General features: G+C 35.3%; 2 protein-coding genes across 2 annotated transcripts; both read right to left on the reverse strand.

Annotated features, from left to right (window-relative positions):
• Positions 1-576: 576 nt before the first annotated feature.
• Positions 577-2,000, reverse strand: J3458_005026 (uncharacterized protein). The gene is made up of 6 exons (XM_066118564.1): positions 1,837-2,000; positions 1,667-1,779; positions 1,428-1,611; positions 1,209-1,367; positions 944-1,133; positions 577-872 (listed from the first exon to the last, which is right to left on the reverse strand). Exons 1-6 carry the CDS (start codon positions 1,990-1,992, stop codon positions 760-762), a joined length of 915 nt encoding a protein of 304 aa, XP_065976084.1. The 5' UTR covers positions 1,993-2,000; the 3' UTR covers positions 577-759.
• A 4,418-nt stretch (positions 2,001-6,418) lies between these two features.
• Positions 6,419-6,685, reverse strand: J3458_005027 (uncharacterized protein; the record flags this gene model as incomplete). The annotated part of the gene is made up of 1 exon (XM_007808417.2): positions 6,419-6,685. One exon carries the CDS (start codon positions 6,683-6,685, stop codon positions 6,419-6,421), a length of 267 nt encoding a protein of 88 aa, XP_007806608.2.
• Between the last annotated feature and the right edge of the window lie 13,372 nt (positions 6,686-20,057).

Here is a 20,057-nt window from a genome sequence, read left to right on the forward strand (position 1 = left end):
GGATGGTTTGCTGGGACTTTTTCGTCGGCCGGCCCGAGCACACTGTGTAGCGGGAGCAGTGCTTTTTTTGTTTATCTATTTTGCTTCATTGATTTGATGTTGATGAAGCAGTTTAGACGAAATGGGAATTCATCTTGGTACTAAATTGCCCCTTTTCACGTGTTAGAATGTGACAAGGACAGGGCATCTGGGCTTGGAACGAAGGGGTTCAATTCAATCTCACTAATCGACTTTGAGGCATCAAAGGTCCTTGGTGTTCCAAGAGGCCCCGAGGCACCGGAGGTCTCTATACATACAAGAAGTCGGTGATCTCTAGCAGCCTGAGGCAGCCCTTGCCAAGGTCCGACTCCGGGCTCTCGTGATGCCTTTCTTTGTTGTTGTGTAGCCTTTGTTATCCAGTACCTTTGTCCAGGTATGACCGTGTGACATGGAACGCGCATTGGGTTGACCGTTGAGGCATGGAGCGAAAAGACGTAGCGACAAGGTCAAGCAGATCAAGCATTATACCGTTGTATTTTCAGTTTCGATAACGAAAGGACAACTAGCTAACTACTTGATCGGATCAATGAAATGAGCGGGGTTTCTCAGCCGGCAACAACTTAAAGGCAAATTAAAAAGATGAACAAATCAGGCTCATCCAACGGCAAAGCTCCAGGCTCGTGACACGGCTCAGCACCAAATCGGTTCTCCCAGCTCGTCCAAGACAATGCACTGGAAATCGGACAGCCACGGTCCTCCAAATAACCCCTGCTTGGCATATTAAAAAGTCACTGGCAAGTGCGTAATCCCCACGTCCTTGTGCAGCGGTGAGAATTCAAGCTTCTCTATGGGCACGGCGATCTTCAGGTCTGGTAGCTGCTGGAACAAGGTAGCTTCAGGGTAGAGATGGTCAGTACAATACGTGCTCAGCATATCCTACCAGAGCGAGCGTGTCTTGACGTACCAAATGCAGTGGTGAGCTCTGCCACCGCCAAGGTCTCTGCAACGCATCGGTGATCGCCAAAACCAAACCCTAGGGGGTCCTCGGCAGGCCATGTGCGGTTCATATCGAATTTGTCGGGATCAGTAAAAATCTCGGCGTCCCGATTGGCCGACTGATTAGACGCAATAATGCCCTCGCCAGCTTTGATAAGCTGTTCAATGTTAGCTTTGCCTGCACGCGGCAAATCTCGTCCAGTATGCCTCAGTTGGCTATACGCGACACGTACCTGTCCCCCGATCTCGACGTCAACCTTTGCCGTTCGCTTCATTGCCAGTGCCGATGCGGTGTGGTAGCGACAAAGCTCCTTGACAAAGGCTCCTGCCCGGGACGGGTCTGACTTGAGCTGATCCAACTGATCAGGGTGCTGGAATAGTGTCACTATGCCCTACGGCTACCGATTAGCCAGAGCTACTGGGTCAATATGGGGTACTTGTATTTCGCTCACCAGGTTGATCATGTTGACCAGCGTTGCGTTGCCGGCGACGAGCAAGAGAAAGGCAATCTGGACTGCGTCGGACTTGTCTATAACCCCCTTGCTCACCTGGTTGACAACCAGTTCACTGATGAGATCATTCTTCGGCTCGGCAAGGCGCTTATCGACAAGTGTGCCGATATAATTCAGCAGTTCCCTAAATTGCACGTCATCAGCTCCGCACCATTCTCACATGGAGGTGGGTAGCTTACTGGTTCGCTGTTGAGGCCTCCCTGGCTGTTCCGCTGCCATTTGATCGGGTGGCAACTTGTTCTGTGAGGTATTCCAGGTCGCTGAAAGGGACGCCGAGGATAGTGTAAATAATCTTTGCAAGGCACGGTCAGTATACTTCTTTGCTGATGCCCGAGCTGTAGGTTCGTACATATGAAGGGACTGGCAGTGCAAATTCCTTAACCAAGTCGACGGGTCCAGCGGCGCAACCCTTTGTCTTCATAGAGGCCAGGAGGTCGTCGACTGTTTTCTGAATAAAGGGCTGCAGGTTTTTCACATGTTCGTCGGTGAAAAACTTGCTCACCATGCTCCTTTCGAACAGGTCAGCTGGTGGAAGGTGATACTCGAGTCCATACAGGCAACTTGCCTTTGATGCATGTGGTCGGGCGCATCCATGTCGACAAAGGTTGGTTTAGCCTTTGCAGCAGCCTTACCTCCGGCGCTCAGCTCTGGGAAGCCGGGCCTGTCACGTACCTGGTGTGATGGTCAGTCATGTGAAGGCTAATAATCTGATTTGCTGCCCTGAGGCCGTATATGTGAGGTGTTTTACCTTGGATAGCCTGTCGTCAGTTGCGACCTGTGTGACATCCTTATATTTGGTGACAAGCCAGGCCAAGCTGCCGTCGAACAACTTCACCCTCGAGACAGGGTCTGTGGCTCGAAGACGAGCGTACTCTGCAGGGGGGTCCATCCCCGAGGCACGTTGGAACGGGAAACTGGGCGGTTCCACAGACATCGTGGTGGTCATAGTTGTGAATTTTAAATAAATGGGGGGTTTGGATTAGATTGGGGGCTCGATAGTGAAGGAATAGGAAGGGAATGGCATTTTCTAAACGGCTCGGCTGCCATTTATATACGTTTTGAAGCATAGGCTTGCAGCACCTGAGATGTCCCAAGTGCTCCCCCACAATGAGTCTCGTCATTGAAACTGTAAGCGACTCCACGTCTGCCTTAAAGTTTATGCGCAATAGAATTACCAATGCGTGGTACGTTCCGCCCGGAGCATTTGTTGGCCATGTGAGCTGGGGCTTGGCCGGAGTGAATTGGGAATATCACGCAGCTGATACGTCGGCTAGCCAAGGGCTTGTCCGTACAACAAGACTGACGAGTCGGAGTACTCGTAATGGTCATTTCTGGGTCAGCTTTGCGGGCGTAAAAATAGCATCGCATTCAGAGATGGAATGTCGTTCCAGGGGTCCGTGTCACCCGGGTGTCACGTCGGTTATCGGGTTGATCGTCGAGTCATGGGTACCAGGCGGCTCTGGGCCGAATCCCGCCGATATCCAGCCTACAAGTGCCGGAGTGAATTCGGCTTCTTGCCTTCGAAAAATACATGTAGGCTGGAAGATGTAGCGGATGGGCGATGATGAAGTCGAAATAGTATTAGTTCCCGATCCTGCATGAACAGGCACAACTAGACTCGTCCAATCAGCTGCGTTTAAATTAGCTTACAAGCTAATGACGTGGGGACAAGGCTGTTCCAGAACCCGTCTGGTGACTTCGGAACTTTCAAGTTGCCCCTACGGAGTATATTGGGGGGCAATTAAGTGTCACTCAACGTCACTGTCCACGCGCCGCGATGCATGGAGGAAGGCAAAGCCAACTTGCCTTGGACTGTAGAGTCCGAGATATGCCGGTGCTCCGTGCATGACCGTCATAGCGTGATTTGCCAACGCACAGCCGAGAGCTAGACGACTACCGGTTAGGCCCCGTTGAGGCAATAAAAATCGCACGAGGATGGCGACCTTCTCCGCGGAGATGATGTTGCCAGGACCGACTTGAACTCGGGGCGGACGGTAAGGCAGCAATGCATTTTGAAGAAAATTTTGAGGGTAGTTATCACAAAAATAAATAAATGAATAAAAGATACTTGCCCTAATGGCGCAGCACCGAGGCCCCCTTTCATTCGGTTGATAGTAGTCTTGCTTTATTTTCTACTTTGGTAGTCCCGGCCAATCTTACCGGGGCAAGTTACAATCGCCAAGTCCTTAACCCATTGAAACTATGTCAAGTTTACTTATTTGGTTTATTTTCAATACAAATGGTAATACAAGCGTAATCCAAGCACCGTACAACCATTGAAACTATATGATGAAGAAAAGGAAGCTGATAATAAGCATGTGCCCTTTTTTCCCAAAAAGTGCCGTGTACTGTCAGAGTGGTTATCGGATTTAACAACTAAGCCCTGGAGCAAAAAGATCCAGAAATAGCGGCCCATGACCGAATATCTTAGATATCCAGCTTATAAGTGTGCACTGTAGTCTGTGAGTCACCGGCACAAACTATATTTTGCTCCACGCAGTCAGTGGCTGAGGCTATCTCGCGATAGCCTTCGCCGGCGCGCGCTGTGATGAATCACCAATCGGCTAGTGTGTCTGACGCATCGCGATGCGTTCATGGTGTCTTGCGTGGTTCGTTACGGTTCCCTGGCCTAGGTACGGCCAAATACGGTGTTACTAGATGCCCTCCATCTAGCCCGTTTTTTTGATTTTTTTTTTTTTTTTTTTTTAAATAAGTTAATAAGTGTGCACTGTGGGCTATCTGTCACCATGGACCCGACATGCATCTTCATTTTTCAATTGCAAATCGTGAGTGCTTCAACTATATAAACCCCCAGTAAATAAGAAAGGCGTATCAACATAAGCCTCAACCACTGAACAACATGTCAGAATTGGGTCTACAGTACAGGAGTAAAGAAGTGCCAGCGAGTTACTGCAACGTACGACCAGCCTCTAAGCTCCTATTTTCAGTAAGCCCCCGGACGCACGACTGCTTAGGTTGTCCAGTGACACCGTACATGCAGAAGTAGTATAAGCCGTCTTGGACCACTTCAACAGGACCCCCCCAATGTACCACCTCAAACTGGTTACGCTCATCTTAGGTGCCGCAGAGCCGTAACGATCTGGCTCTTGATGGCATTCTTGAAGTCAGCCTCGCTCCCACTCTTATTCTCCATCAATATCTCGTTAGATATCAACAGCCACGGCGCAACATACTCGTATCCCCCCCGACTGGTAGACATGAGCTCGAGGTACTTTTCAGCACTAGCGGACGTGTGTATGGTGCTCTAGTCCCCCGGGTCGAGTTGCAGCTAGTCCCGAGCAAAAACCAGCATTGCCGCCCGTATGCCTGCCGCGACGCAAACCGCAAAAGAAGTGCCGCTCTTGTACGCTAGCTCCTCCGTGCGGCCGTCTCCCCAAACTCTGACGTTTTCCCCAAGCGTGCTGAAGTTTTTGCGGCCCCTTATCGGAGAGGCGTTGTAAGGAGACGGGTTGCCGTAGCTATCTGTGGAAAATGTCGGAATGACGCCGTGCATTCTGGCGGGAAAAGAGGCACCATCGTTTGCACCGTTATTCCCGGTTGCAGCCAGGCAGATGATGTTTTTCCTCATGGGTTGGGATATCGCATTCGCAACACCTTTGTGGTTTTCGGTTTAGTATTTAGTGCAAGTTCTGTAGCTAGAGATGCTCACATGGGCAATAATGTCGGCGATGGAATTCTGTGGCGGTCAGTTATTTTGGCAATGAAGACTTTGGCAAATGGCGCCGTTTCCAATAGCATCGTTAAGCAAGACGCCCCATGTCCGGAGTGGTCGTGGTACAGTTCCCATTCCCATCTTCAGAGGTAAATTTTCGTCCGTGGGTATGATAGGAATCCTGGAACATAATGCGAGCGCGGTCCATCCTAGCACCGAGGAGCGCGATCTTGCAAGGGCTTGTACGGTTTTCTGGTTCACGAGCCATTCCCCATTGGCCCAAGAAGATGGCGTGTCTGTGAAACCATGCCCGGTGATCCTTTCGAGGTCTGTTACTGCCAGTCACTTCATTTCTCCGAATCACGCACCGTTCCTGCTCGCCCGCCTCAATTACCATTTTGCGTCTCCAAGGCCTTCGTGCCGCGGGCTCTCTATAGAAGGTCAAAGGCTCAATCTGCACCAGACCGCGTGCTTGAACCGCTGGTTGTCTCTTGGTTCGAGGAGCGGTGTTAATAGCTGCGTTAGTCCAAGATTCACATATATAGAGAGGACGCTTTAATTTTAGATGCTAGCCGCTAACTCTCGTCTTATAACCAAGTCCCATTCCGTCTTCGTCGCAACGTCAGAATATAACACAGGTCGGTGGGTTGCTAATAAATGAGCCGCCTCGTGAGGCTCTTCGCCGACTTGTTTACCCGGCTCCGATTCACGACCTGTGACATCGATCATCTCTGTATCATCCTCTTCGTCCTCACTATCCGGTATGATGCGCCGACAAATGCGAAGCTCCCGAGCTTGCTCATGACGTGATAGGAGCACTTGGAGGAGCCCCGAACGCCTGTCTCGTCCTCATCGTCTCCTAGGTATACCTGGCCCTTGAGCTTATGATAATGGGCCAAGCGGTTGAAAAGATAGGAGGTGCCAAATCCAGATTTTAACAGCTTCTTTGACTTTAACAGGTCAGTTAGTTTGCTGGTCAATGGATGATTGTCTACCAAAGGTGCTTTCCCCTCAATGCTGCACGCTGTAATTAGTTCAACAACGTTGTCCTGGTCACAGTAGATGGATTCTATAGCAGATGCAGAGTGGCAACAGTCCAGTATAATCAGGGCATCTGCATTGGAACCCTTGAGGAATGATTTCTGACGAGTGTTCCGCTCGACGTAAGGGTGTTCGGTTCCGTCAAAGCTTCGGTCCAGTAGGCGTTGAGGCATTCGATTTACGATGCAGAGAAACCTCGAGCTTACCACTTCGTAATTCACTGGCCGTCCAATGTCAATACGTCACCGTGGCCGCCATAATATACCAGCAACATGTCCTTCTCCTTATCGTGCGCTTCTCTAAACTTGCGGGTCTCGTCCTCGAGATACTTTTCAGGATCGGTGCTTGGGAAATCAATAGCCTCGGCTCCAAACTTGTAAGGCGATCTTGACACGCGCTGAAGCTCTGTCCTCTGATTTTTGAAAATTATTGTTGCATTATTCCAGCATATCAACAAGGCCTTCACATCTTCATATCTGCGCATTTCGCTCAGACAGTCCTCTTTCGTGGCGAGCCGAGGACCGGAGCGGGAGAAGGTCTGTCACAAAGAAGTTACCGTTGCAGAAATTGAGCATGCGGGTATACTTCTGACGTGTCTAGCGACCTGCAGATAAGATGTTCTTTTTCTTCCCGTGTGCATTGGTCGCCGCTCGACTTGTTTTCCTCGCCTTATTATACCTTTATTAGTTAGCTACTTAATTTAATAGTATTTTAGGCAGATAAATAACGCCTTGCTAGCTGTGAAGATACTCGTAATTCATTACGGTTGAATCACCAACAGGTTTCTTCATCAAGAGAAACATGGCGGGAAATGGCGACGGCCTCCCACGGCAGTATAATGCTTTGATGAGCCACCACAGGCTCGGAGACGCATTTTACGAGCCAGAGTCATCACCGGTGGTGAAGCCGGAATCGTGTGGATCCATTGACGGATCTGGCTCATGGCATCCAATTTTGAATGTAGTCAGCGATGCCGAAGTCGGGAAAGCAGGGCTTGGAAAGATTGACAAGACAAAAGTCATCAAGGGCTCTTTCTACTCGTCTTTGGGGCCCAAAGCTGACAGAGACAGTTTCTTCACGGACCTTGAGCCTGAGTGCCGACGTCCCCCTCCAGGCTGGAATCCCGACCACGGCAAACACGCTGGTCGAGTTCGAACTTTGTGCTGATTTTGGAGCCGTTCTTCTCTGCAAGGGCGACGTCACAAAGCGCGGATATGCTCATGACGATCCTTTGAGGAGATGGGCAAGAGCCAACATGTCGGCAACCATGGAAATCTACGGTGCAACCACAGCAAGTGGCTGGGTTCGACCAGTCTGTAAAGGTACCCATACCCAGCATCCTGTTCCCCCAATGTATTCCCACTGACCGATACTGGTAGTGAGCGGAAGGAGGATACAAACTTTTGCGAAGCCGAAGGCACTTCGCGGGAAGTTAGCCTTTAGTTATACTATAAGCTTGGCCTGTTTTTCGTCACCCAAGTCTGGTGAAACTCATTGTGTGCTTCATCTTCTCGATGCGTATAAGGCTGGGCCACTGAAACAAAGGCGACGGGGATTACGGAATGCGGGTTTCAAATCACGTATAAGGGATCATGTCACAAAAAAATGCTATAATTGCGAAGCAACTAACTAGGCTCCCTTATATTCCGTAGCCATGGCCGCCATGCATCAGGCACGGTCTGCATGCAATACCCGGGCCGCGATGTGGCTCGTGCAAGTATGGCAGCGGCGGGCCCAGAAGTCAAAATTATCCTGCTTACTGCTCAAGTTTCATCCCGGAGCATGTGACAAGGGTTTGTAGGCCTCATGCAAAGCCTTGGAAATAAGTGTTTGATTCAATCTAATAACTTGCTTTGGTGTCAAGGGCTTGGTTCTCTCGAGGTCCCTGGAGACAGAAAGGCCTCTATACAAAGCGGCGGTGAGCCTCAAGACCCCAGGCCACATTAAGGTTTCCAACTAGCCCCTTGAGCCTTTGCATAACTGTCGTCGGGTTCGAGGGTCGGTCCGTGCCGTGATGTTGTGATACCCGTGTGACAAACTTGGTATCAGCTGCTCGTGCCGTTGAATGTGACAAAGAGGCTATGGAATCGACACGGATGCGAGTTCAAATTTCTGATTTCCAAGTCCCCTGTCAAAACAGCCGCAATGAATGACATGCGCGGCAATCGATTTGAGTTATTCAGCGTCTGCGGAAGACAAGGCACAAAGTCCCAACACCGCCGAAGAAACGACGGGATGGCGGCTGCGGACGCGATCCGAATCCCACTAGTGACTAGCCTGTGGAATCCTCGATTGCCGACCAGCATGGTACCTTGGTGTATCTTGGACAAGATGCCCGTCCTTGCGTCGTTATAATGCTACATCGTGTTCTTAGCGTGCGACTGGACGACATCTGGGTTGATATTCTAAACCAGCTGTGCTTGAAGACCCATTACGAATTCATTCATGAGCTGTACTCCGACAGAAGAAATAGGGACATTGTACCTGCCCATTTTGACGGATGGAGGCTCCTTCGGCGATAAAGTCAGTAGTTGAAGTACTGGGTAGGTAATCTCGTCTGAACATGTCTCAAAATTAGGTTTCGCCTACCTTTTCGACAACCACCAAAAATGACAAGACTGAGGCTAGGTTTATCTTCATGGGGATTTACAGGCTCATAGGAGAGGAAAATGGCCCGGAAGAACCGATTGATTACAGCATTCAACTCGTTACGCTTCCCGGCGAGAGAATGACTGGCAAAAATTCAATCTCGCCTTGATCAATGGGAGGGGGAGCCTCTCAAGTTTGAGCACAGAAAGTGCGCGGTGGTTCTTGATTACTTTGAGTCCTTTGATAACCCTCCTCGGCAAAAATCATCGACTTTTGGCGTAATATCCCAACCGATAGTCACCAGGGAAATACTTTTTCGGATATTCCTGGCTGGACTGGACAGTTGTGCAGCTGAGAGCGGAAGGGCTGGTCTATTTCTTAGTCTCTGTCAACGGAAATATAAGGGGGTATAGTTGCTGCTCAATTAAAGCGGCTTCTTTTCGTGACGGACTGGTTGAGATGTCAAGAGCGAGGGGTATAGGCGACAGCACTCGAGACAATCGAGCTGGATTTTATCCTGCCCTGTCTTTCATTGAGGCCCATACCGCGAGGCAGCTGAGCTGCCCAGGTCGCCGGGCTGTGTGGCTACTCTACATCTTCGCCTGACTTGCCGCAGATGCCTCCGGTGACAACATGTCAGAGGGCAAATAGACACAGAGCCAGGATATGCTTACTTATAAGATGGATATCGGAATTTCCGGCGATTGGCCGATACTGCTGGATCTTTTTGCTCCATGACTCAGTGGTCTAACCCGATGACTACTCTGATACAGCACCTGGCAGGTTTGAGGAAAAGCCTGAAGATGCGCTCCCGCTCGTCTCTGGCTGGGTCGTGTATTAAGTGAAGGTGGATTTTTGGTGAATTTCTTCAAAAGGAAGGTGGTTAAAAAACAAGTGAAACGCCACGAGTTGGGCAAATCGTGGTGATGAGAGGATTGCGGCATTTCTTGTACAGCTTCCCTGAAGCATGAAGGAGGGCATGCCTTGAAACGATTCAGGGATACGATTTCGATTACAGGAAGGGGGGAGACTTAGCACAGCATGCGCTGCCAGCCTCGAGGAGATTCTCCACTTATGGTAGTGCAGCTGGCAGACCTATGCGCCAGCTGGCAGCATATTTGCGATTGACTTATTATCACGTTGACAGCTATGGAAGCAGATTAAAGAGTGGAATTGTCCTTGGGATTGAAGCTATCTAGGTACGGAAAACAGGCCCTTATTTATAGATATTAAGGTCATTTAACAGGTCACCTAGAAAGTAATTAATTTAAGGGGTTCTACGGTATTCAGCTATTAAAGGTCCGGCTTTAATAAGGTAGTAGCGCGAGCCTTTTTTTAAGGCTTTTCGTATAATTAAAAAGCAGCTATTTAAGGCGTTTTAGGGCTTATTAGGGTCCCCAATAAATAGCAGCTATTTTCCATTAAAAGGGGCTTTTAGCATTAATATACTGTTACGAACGACACTGCATAAGACACGGGACGGGATCGCACCGGCTAGGACAAGCATGACCCGTAGGTATAAGAAGAAGGTAAGGTTACGTAATTAATTACGTGACCTAAAAGGCGATTAAAGAGATTAATATTTAAATATATTAATTAAGAAGAATTAAATTAATTAAACCTTAAGCTAATTAATTAAGGTTTAAAGGGATTAATAATTAAGTTAATTAATTTAGGATTATAATAAAGAGATAAATAAGTACTTAAAAAGAGAGTATTTTTATAGTTAAATAATTTAAATCTCTATTAATTAATTTAGGTAATAGTTTTACTATTAAAAGTTATACTCTTAATAGCCTTATTATAATATTACTTAAAAGCTACTTTATAGTATTTAACTTAACTTACTTTTTAAGAAATAAACCTATTATACCTTAAAACCTAAGCTATTATTATATTTTAATTAATTTCATTTAATAAGTTACCTTAAAACTTTAAGTAATAATAACTTTTAAGATATTTACTTTAAGCGAAAAGACTATTAACCTTAAGAAGATAATAAAGTACCTTTATAATAAGATTATTAAGCTTAAAAAATAAAATTAATAGCTTTTTAATTAATAAAATAATCTTTATAAAAAACTTAAGATATAAGAAGAGAAACTTATAATAGTTTAAAATCTTACACTTATATTCTTTATTAATAATAATAATATACTAAAATTTCTTAAGCTTAAATTATATAATAGTTATAAGAGTAATATAAGAAACTTTCTTATATAAGCCTAAGCTTACCTATAAGTTAATGAAAAAATCTATATAATACTTAAGTGTTACGAACGACACTGCACAAGACACGGGACGGGACCGCACCGGCTAGGACAGGCACGACCCGTGGGCACAAGAAGAAGGCAGGGGCACGTGACCAGCCACGTGACCCAAGAGGCGATCGAAGAGGTCGATGTTCGAACACATCGACCAGGGAGGATCGAACCGACCGAACCTCGAGCCAGTCGATCAAGGTTCGAAGAGATCGATGGTCGAGCAAATCGATCCAGGACTACAATAGAGAGATAGACGAGTACTTAAGGAGGAGGTATTCCCATAGTCAGATAGTCTAGATCTCTATTGATCAATCTAAGCAATAGTCTTACTATTGAGAGTTATACTCTTAACGGCCTTATTGGAATACTGCTCAAAAAGCTACTCTGTAGCATTCAACCTGACTTACTTCCTAAGAAACAGACCTACTGTGCCTTAGAACCTAAGCCACCGTTACATTAAGTTATAAATTCTGTATATTAATAATCTCTTAATTAAGAAAGTAATAAAATAATAAAAGCTAACTCTTCGCGTATATTTTAAGTATAACGTTAAAGTTAAAGTAAAAGTTATTTATATTTTCTTTAATTATAAAACCTTTAAAGAATAACTTCTTATTACATTTAAAAATTCTAATAAGTATAAGAAAGCTATATAATAACTTACTTAACTTAAGTAAACTAAATTTATAGCTTATTATATTAGGGAGTTTAAACGTATTATAATAAAACTTAACTAAAATATTAAACCTAAAATAAAAGTCTTTTATTAAGAACTTAAAGAAAAAGTAAAGAATAACATTTATTAAGAAGATTATTTTAAGTTATTTAATAACTTTATTAAAATAATTATTAAGGTAAATAACCGTTTATATAAGTAACGTTATAAAAAAAGTTATAGGAAATTTAAATTATATACTAGGTTTAATAAACCTAATAATAATAAGCTATATTAAATATTAATAGTATATAGGTATTATATTAGACCTATAAAACTTAAGGCTATAAATAAGAAAAGGGGAAAGACTTATTATAATTATAGTAAGACTAAATACTTTATAAATAAATATAAAGCCTTAAAGAAGCTATAAAAGCTAATTCTTAAAGGTAAAAAGCTTTATATTATAAACTAAAAAGACTTACTTATATAAAATCTTAATATAATAAGTAATAAAGAAAGCCTTATATTAATAAATAATATTAGTTTAAATAAAGATTAAGAATTTAAAACCTAACTAATATCTAATAACTTTTAGAAATATTAAATACCCTTATTAAAAAGTAAACCTTTACTAGAATAAATTTAAGAAAAAGAGAATTATTTAATTAAGAAAGATAAACCTAAAATTAAATATAAACTCCTTAATTAAACCTTCTATTATAATAATAATTACTATACGTACCTTAATAATAAGTAAGATAATAAATAGTTTTTATAAGAATAAAAGAGAAGAAGAATAACCCTTATAATATAATTAAAATTATAATAAATTAATTTAAAGATATTAAATAAAAAGTTATACTATACTAAGAATAACGTATATATTACCTAAGCTATAACCTTATAATATAAGAAGAAAGGGAATTATATAACTATAAGTAACTTACTTAGCTTAAGTTTAATTAATATAAATAGTAGATTAAGTAATTACTAAGAAAGCTTTAATAATACGTTAAAGAATAATTACTAATAATAGCGCTTAAAAATACGCGTTAAATAATAAGAGAAGAGAAATAATAAATTAGGAAATAATAGCTATTATTATAATTAAAACTAATCTTCTAATAAAGATCTAATAGGTCTTTATATACTATAAATATTAATAGTATAATATACCTTATAGTTAATATAATTATAATAGAATAAAAGATTTAAGTAATAATTAATAGTAGAGTATAAGGAAATTTTATCTCGTTAAATCTTATTAATAGATTATAATTACCTTAAACACTTAAAGATAAGCCCTATTAACTTATAATTATAAAAGAAACTATAATAAAGTATAGCTAAGGGGTAATTAATATAAAAGTTATATAGCTTCTTATTAATATATAAGGTATAAAATACTAGATTACATTAAATATTATAATAATCTTGAAATATAATATTATATTAAGAATACCCTAATTATAAGCGAGTAGTCTATAAGTTAATTAAAGAACTAGCTAACTTTAATAGAATTTATTAGACTACAATTATAAAGCTAAGAGTAGCCTATAAAGAGTATTTTATTTAAACTATAATAGGCCTTTAGAAATATATATAATCGCTAAAGAGCTAAAAGCTAAGATAATAGAGATTTTTAAGAAATACTTATAGTATAATAAGCTATTTAATAGAGAGTTAAAAATAGAATTACTAGAGTATTTACGCTAGAATTATAAGATTAAACTTTAACTTAATATTAAATTAACGTTTAATAAAATTTATTCTTAAAACCTTAAGTAAGATAAAGTACTTAAGAAGTATTTAAAGAATATACTATAAAAGGAATATATATAATTATTAGAGTCCCTAATAGAATACCTAATTCTATAGGTATTAAAGAAGAATAGAAAACTATAATTATATATTAATTATTAACACTTAAATAAGATTATAATTAAGAATTAATACCTATTACTACTTATAATAGAAATTAAAGATAAAGTTAAAAAAGCTAAATAGTTTACTATACTTAACTTAAAAGAAGCTTATAACCTTATATAAATAAAAGAAAGTTATAAGTAAATAATAGTATTTTAAATTAATAAAGAATACTATAAATATTTAATAATACCTTTTAAGCTTATTAACGCATTAATAATCTTTTAAAGAATAATTAATATAATCTTACGAAAATAACTAAAAGTATTTATAGTTATATACCTTAATAATATTCTTATTTATTTAAATACTCTTAAGAAATATAAATAACACGTATATAAAGTACTATAAACTCTATAAAATAATAAACTCTTAGTTAAAGCCTTAAAATACTAGTTCTATTAGAATATTATATACTTTTTAGGGTATATACTTATATACGAAGAAATATAAATAAGCTTAAATAAGATTAAAACTATTAAAAAATAACTTATATTAAAGAATTTAAAAGAAGTTAAAGGATTTATAGTATTCGTAAACTTTTACCGTAAGTTCTTAAGCGAATATAAAGATATTTTATAATCTTTTATAAACCTAATAAAGAAAGAAGTTAGCTTTTAATAGAATGAATTAAAAGCTATAATATTCTAAAAGATAAAAGATTTAATTATATTAGAACCTATATTAAAAGCACTTAATTAAAATAAACCTTATAAGCTTAAAATAAACGCCTTAAACTTTATACTAGGTAAATAGCTTAAATAATAAAATAATTAAGAAAGATTATACTTAATTATATTTTTCTTAAAGAAACTCTATAAACCTAAACTTAATTATAGAATTTATAATAAAGAACTTATAGCTATTATTAAGTGCTTTAAAGAATAAAGACACTATCTTATAAAAGTAAAGTATTAAATTAAGGTTTATATTAATTATAAGAATCTTATATTATTTTTAATTATAAAGGATTTAAATAAATGATAGATTAAATAATATAAAACCCTTATAAATTATAACTTTAAAATTATATATTATAAAGAATCTAAAAATAAAAGAGTAAACGTACTTAATTAAAAAGAGAATTTAAAATTAAATAAGTAAGTAAGTAATACACTTTTATTACGCGCTATTAAGAATAAGAACCTTATATTAAGTACCTAAGAAATTAATATAACCTAATAAGTTAAGCTAAATAAAATATAAATATATTAAATCGTATTATATATTAATAATAATAGTTATTTAAATAATTAAAAAATAAAAACGTATTTATTTAAGAAAGGTAAGACCTTCTTATATAATAAACGATAGTATATTTCTAATACACTTTAAGAATAGCTTATTAAGGAAATATATAAGCACCTATTACACGAATATTAGGGTATAAGAAAAACAATTAATAGGCTAAGAAGATTATATAACTTCTTAAAAAGCAGAAAAATAGTATAAGAACTTATTAAGAAATGTAACACGTATAATAAAGTAAAATTAATGTAATACGTATTATACGAAGAATTATAACTAATATTACTACTTAAAAGAGTATAGTAAACTATTATAATAGACTTTATTATTAAACTATTAAAGTTAAAAGAACCTATAATAAGAGTAGCTTATAATAGTATTTTAATTATTATAAATAAACTTATAAAATACGTCTATTATATTTTATATAAGAAATTAAGTAATATTAAGAACTTAGCGTATATATTTTTTAAAATAGTTATTATATAACACGAATTACTAATAAAGCTTATATTAGATTATAATAAATTATTTACCTTAAACTTTTAGAAATACCTTATAAAAACTATAAAGATTAAATAAAGCTTATTAATAGTATTTTACCTATAATTAAATAAATAAATAGAAATCTTAAATTAAATACTTAAATAATATTTATAAAGCTATATTAACTATTAATAAAATAATTAAGTAGAATAGCTACTACTAGTATAATAGGCTTATAATAGCTCTAAGATTAATAATATAAAGATATTATTATTTAGGGTAAATTACGGATTTAACCCTGTTATTAAGATATATATAATATAGAATATAAACGTGCTAGTAGCTATAACGTATATAATAACTATAATAGAAATATAAAAACACTTATAATAGAAATAAATATTTTTATAAAACTAAATAAAATACTACGTAAATAAAAAGAGATTATTAGCGCTAATCCTAAAGAAGAGATATAAAGTATATCTTATTTATAAAAACATTAAAACTAAGTAACCTAGTAATAAACTTAACTATAAGAAAATTAAACTATTTCTTATTAAACGAAAAATCTTAAATATTAACTATAAACTATTATTACTAGATAAAATAAGAATTTATCTTATATTTTATATATTACTATTAGAGAAAGTATTAAATAAATTTATAATTACTATAAATATTATAATAGAAGATACTAATAAATATAAAGTTAAACGAATACTTAAAGTATAAGGGAATATAAAGAATTACTATTATCTCGTTAAATAAAAGGGATATTTAAACTCTAAAAATACCTAGAAATTAGCTAAAAATCTTACGAATTACTTAATATTACTTAAATAGTTTTATTTCTAAGAAACGTATTTTAATTAATCTCTTAAGTATTATTTAATAACTTAATATTAAATTTAGTATTTAAGAAATAAATTAAAGTAGAATTTAAATTCTTAAAAGAAGTAAAAAGAACCCTTATAGTCTTTTAAAGCCGTTTTGCTTTCTTACGTTTTACACGCTTTAACTCTTTAACGTTATTAATATTACGTGTAATTACACGTATTATTTTCTTAAACTATAATTTCTTTTATTTTCATAAACGTAAGACCTTTTAATTCTTAGTTAAAGTATACTTCTTAGCTTCTTTAAGCTCCCTCTTAAGCTTATAATATTAATTTATAATACTATAGAGCTATTAAAAAGTTACTCTTATAATATTATAATTCCCTTATTTATCTACTATACACTTTATATAATAACTTAAATTAAAAATAAAAGCTTTATATTAGGAAAATCCTATATAAGTGTAATAAGCGCAGAGCTCTTACGAATATAGTAAATACAAGTGTATTATGTATTGTATTTTGTATTGTATTGTATTTTCGTGTATTGTATTTAAATACATTACATTACATAACTAAAATACCTATAAATGTATTATAAGTAAAAAAAACCCCTGTTTTTTTAAACTTAAGATTATAGGGCTAATTATAAGGGTTATAAGGGAAAATTTTATATCATTTAAAAGAGCTAAATTAGCTCTTTACAATGCCCCACTGTTTATCACTATAAGTTATTATCTTAAAAAGTTATAAGCAATTGAAAACTCGCCCCGCTTTACTTACTTTTTATTTTAAGACATAACTTTAAAGCTTAATATCTCGCTTAATATCCACATTTTAGGGTTAATTTTTAAAAATTTAAAATCACGTGATTTTTAGCTTTATTTTAATATATAATATGCTTATATAAGCATTTATTTCTATTATTAGATATTTTATAGCCTTATAATACATTTATAGGTATTCTTATCTTGTAATGTATTGTAATATATTACAATACAATACATTACAATACAGTATAGTAAAAAATACAAAAAATACAATACATTTAGAGGTCTAGGCATTCTAAAAGATAAAAGATTTAGTTACGTTAGAACCTATATTAAAAGCACCTAATTAAGATAAACCTTATAAGCTTAAAACGAACGCCTTAGATTTTATACTAGGTAAATAGCTTAAATAATAAGATAATTAAGAAAGATTACACCTAGTTATATTCTTCTTAAAGAAACTCTATAAACCTAAACTTAATTATAGAATCTATAATAAAGAACTTATAGCTATTATTAAGTGCTTTAAAGAATAAAGACACTATTTTATAGAAGTAAAGCATTAAATTAAGGTCTATACTAACTATAAGAATCTTATATTATTCTTAACTATAAAGGATTTAAATAAATAATAGATTAAATAGTATAAAACCCTTATGAATTATAACTTTAAAATTATATACTATAAAAGATCTAAAAATAAAAGAGTAAACGCGCTTAGCTAAAGAGAGAACTTAAAATTAAATAAGTAAGTGAGTAATACACCCTTATTATATACTATTAAGAATAAGAACCTTATATTATACACTTAAGAAATTAATATAACCTAGTAAGTTAAGCTAAATAAAACATAAATATATTAGATTATATTATACATTAATAATAATAGTTATTTAAATAATTAAAAAACGAAAACACATTTATTTAAGAAAGGTAAAACCTTCTTATATAATAAATAATAGTATATTTCTAGTATACTTTAAGAATAGCTTATTAAGGAAACATACGAGCACTTATTATACGAATATTAGGGTGTAAAGAAAATAATTAGTAGGCTAAGAAGATTATATAACTTTTTAAAAAGTAGAAAAATAATATAAGAAGTTATTAAGAAATATAACACGTATAATAAAGTAAAATTAACGTAACACGTACTATATAAAGAATTATAACTAATATTACCACTTAAAAGAGTATAGTAAACTATTATAATAAACTTTATTATTAAACTATTAAAGTTAAAAGAACCTATAATAGGAGTAGCTTATAATAGTATTTTAATTATTATAAATAAACTTATAAAATACACCTATTATATTTTATATAAGGAATTAAGTAATACTAAGGACTTAGTATATATATTCTTTAAAATAGTTATTATATAATATAGATTACTAATAAAGCTTATATTAAATCGCAATAAATTATTTACCTTAAACTTTTAGAAATGCCTTATAAAAACTATAAAGATTAAATAAAGCTTATTAATAGTATTCCACCTATAATTAAATAAGTAAATAGAAATCTTAAATTAAATACTTAAATAATATCTATAAAGCTATATTAACTACTAATAAAATAATTAGGTAGAATAGCTATTACTAGTATAATAGGCTTATAATAGCTCTAAGATTAATAATATAAAGATATTATTATTTAGGGTAAATTACGGATTTAACCCTATTATTAAAACATATATAATATAGAATGTAAATGCGCTAGTAGCTATAACGTATATAGTAATTATAATAGAAATATAAAAACACTTATAATAAGAATAAATATTTTTATAGAACCAAATAAAATACTACGCGAATAAAAAGAGATTACTAGCGCTAATTTTAAAGAAGGGATATAAAGTATACCTTATTTATAAAAACATTAAAATTAAACGACCTAATAATAAACTTAACTAAAAGAAGATTAAATTATTTCTTATTAAACGAAAAATCTTAAATACTAACTATAAACTATTATTACTAAATAGAATGAAAATCTATCCTATATTTTATATATTATTATTAAAGAAAGTACTAGATAAATCTATAATTACTATAAATATTATAATAGAAGATACTAACGAATATAAAGTTAAACGAATACTTAAAGTATAAGAAGATATAAAGAATCGTTATTATCTTATTAAATAAAAGGGATATTTAAACTTTAAAAACACTTAAAAACCAGCTAAAAATCTTACGAATTACTTAACGTTACTTAAATAGTTTTATTTTTAAGAAACGTATTTTAATTAATTTTTTAAGTATTATTTAATAACTTAATATTAAATTTAGTATTTAAGAAATAAACTAAAATAGAATTTAAATTCTTAAAAGAAGTAAGAAGAACCCTTATAGTCTTTTAAAGCTATTTCGCTTTCTTACGTTTTATACGTTTTAACTCTTTAACGTTATTAATACTACGTGTAACCGCACGTATTATTTTCTTAAACTATAATTTCTTTTATTTTCGTAAATATAAGACCTTTTAATTCTTAGTTAAGGCACGCTTCTTAGCTTCTTTAAGCTCCCTCTTAAGCTTATAATATTAATTCGTAATATTATAAAGCTATTAAGGGGTTACCCCTATAATATTATAATTCCCTTACTTATCTATTATATACTTTATATAATAACTTAAATTAAAAACGAAGGCTTTATATTAGGGAAGTCCTATATAAGCGTAGTAAGCGTAAGCCTTTATAAAGAATAAAGATAAGTTATTAATTATTATAAAAAGAAGATTATTCTAGTAAAGAGAAGAAGTAAATAAAGCTTTAAACCGCTATTTTAAGACACGATTAATTAATATAATAGTATATAATAATAAAAGGAAGAAAACGTATAACACTTAAGCTAGCCTATTTTAATAGCCTTAAGAATAAGACTAATAAAGAAGAGGTATAATATTACGAATAACACTATATAAGATACGAGACGAGACTATACTAGCTAGGATAGGTATAACTCGTAGGTATAAGAAGAAGGTAAAGGCACGTAACTAGCCACGTAACCTAAAAGGCGATTAAAGAGGTTAATATTTAAATATATTAATTAAAGAGAATTAAACTAACTAAACC

Source organism: Metarhizium acridum, assembly GCF_019434415.1.
Source record: "Metarhizium acridum strain ARSEF 324 chromosome Unknown scaffold_31, whole genome shotgun sequence".
Lineage (NCBI taxonomy): Eukaryota > Fungi > Ascomycota > Sordariomycetes > Hypocreales > Clavicipitaceae > Metarhizium > Metarhizium acridum.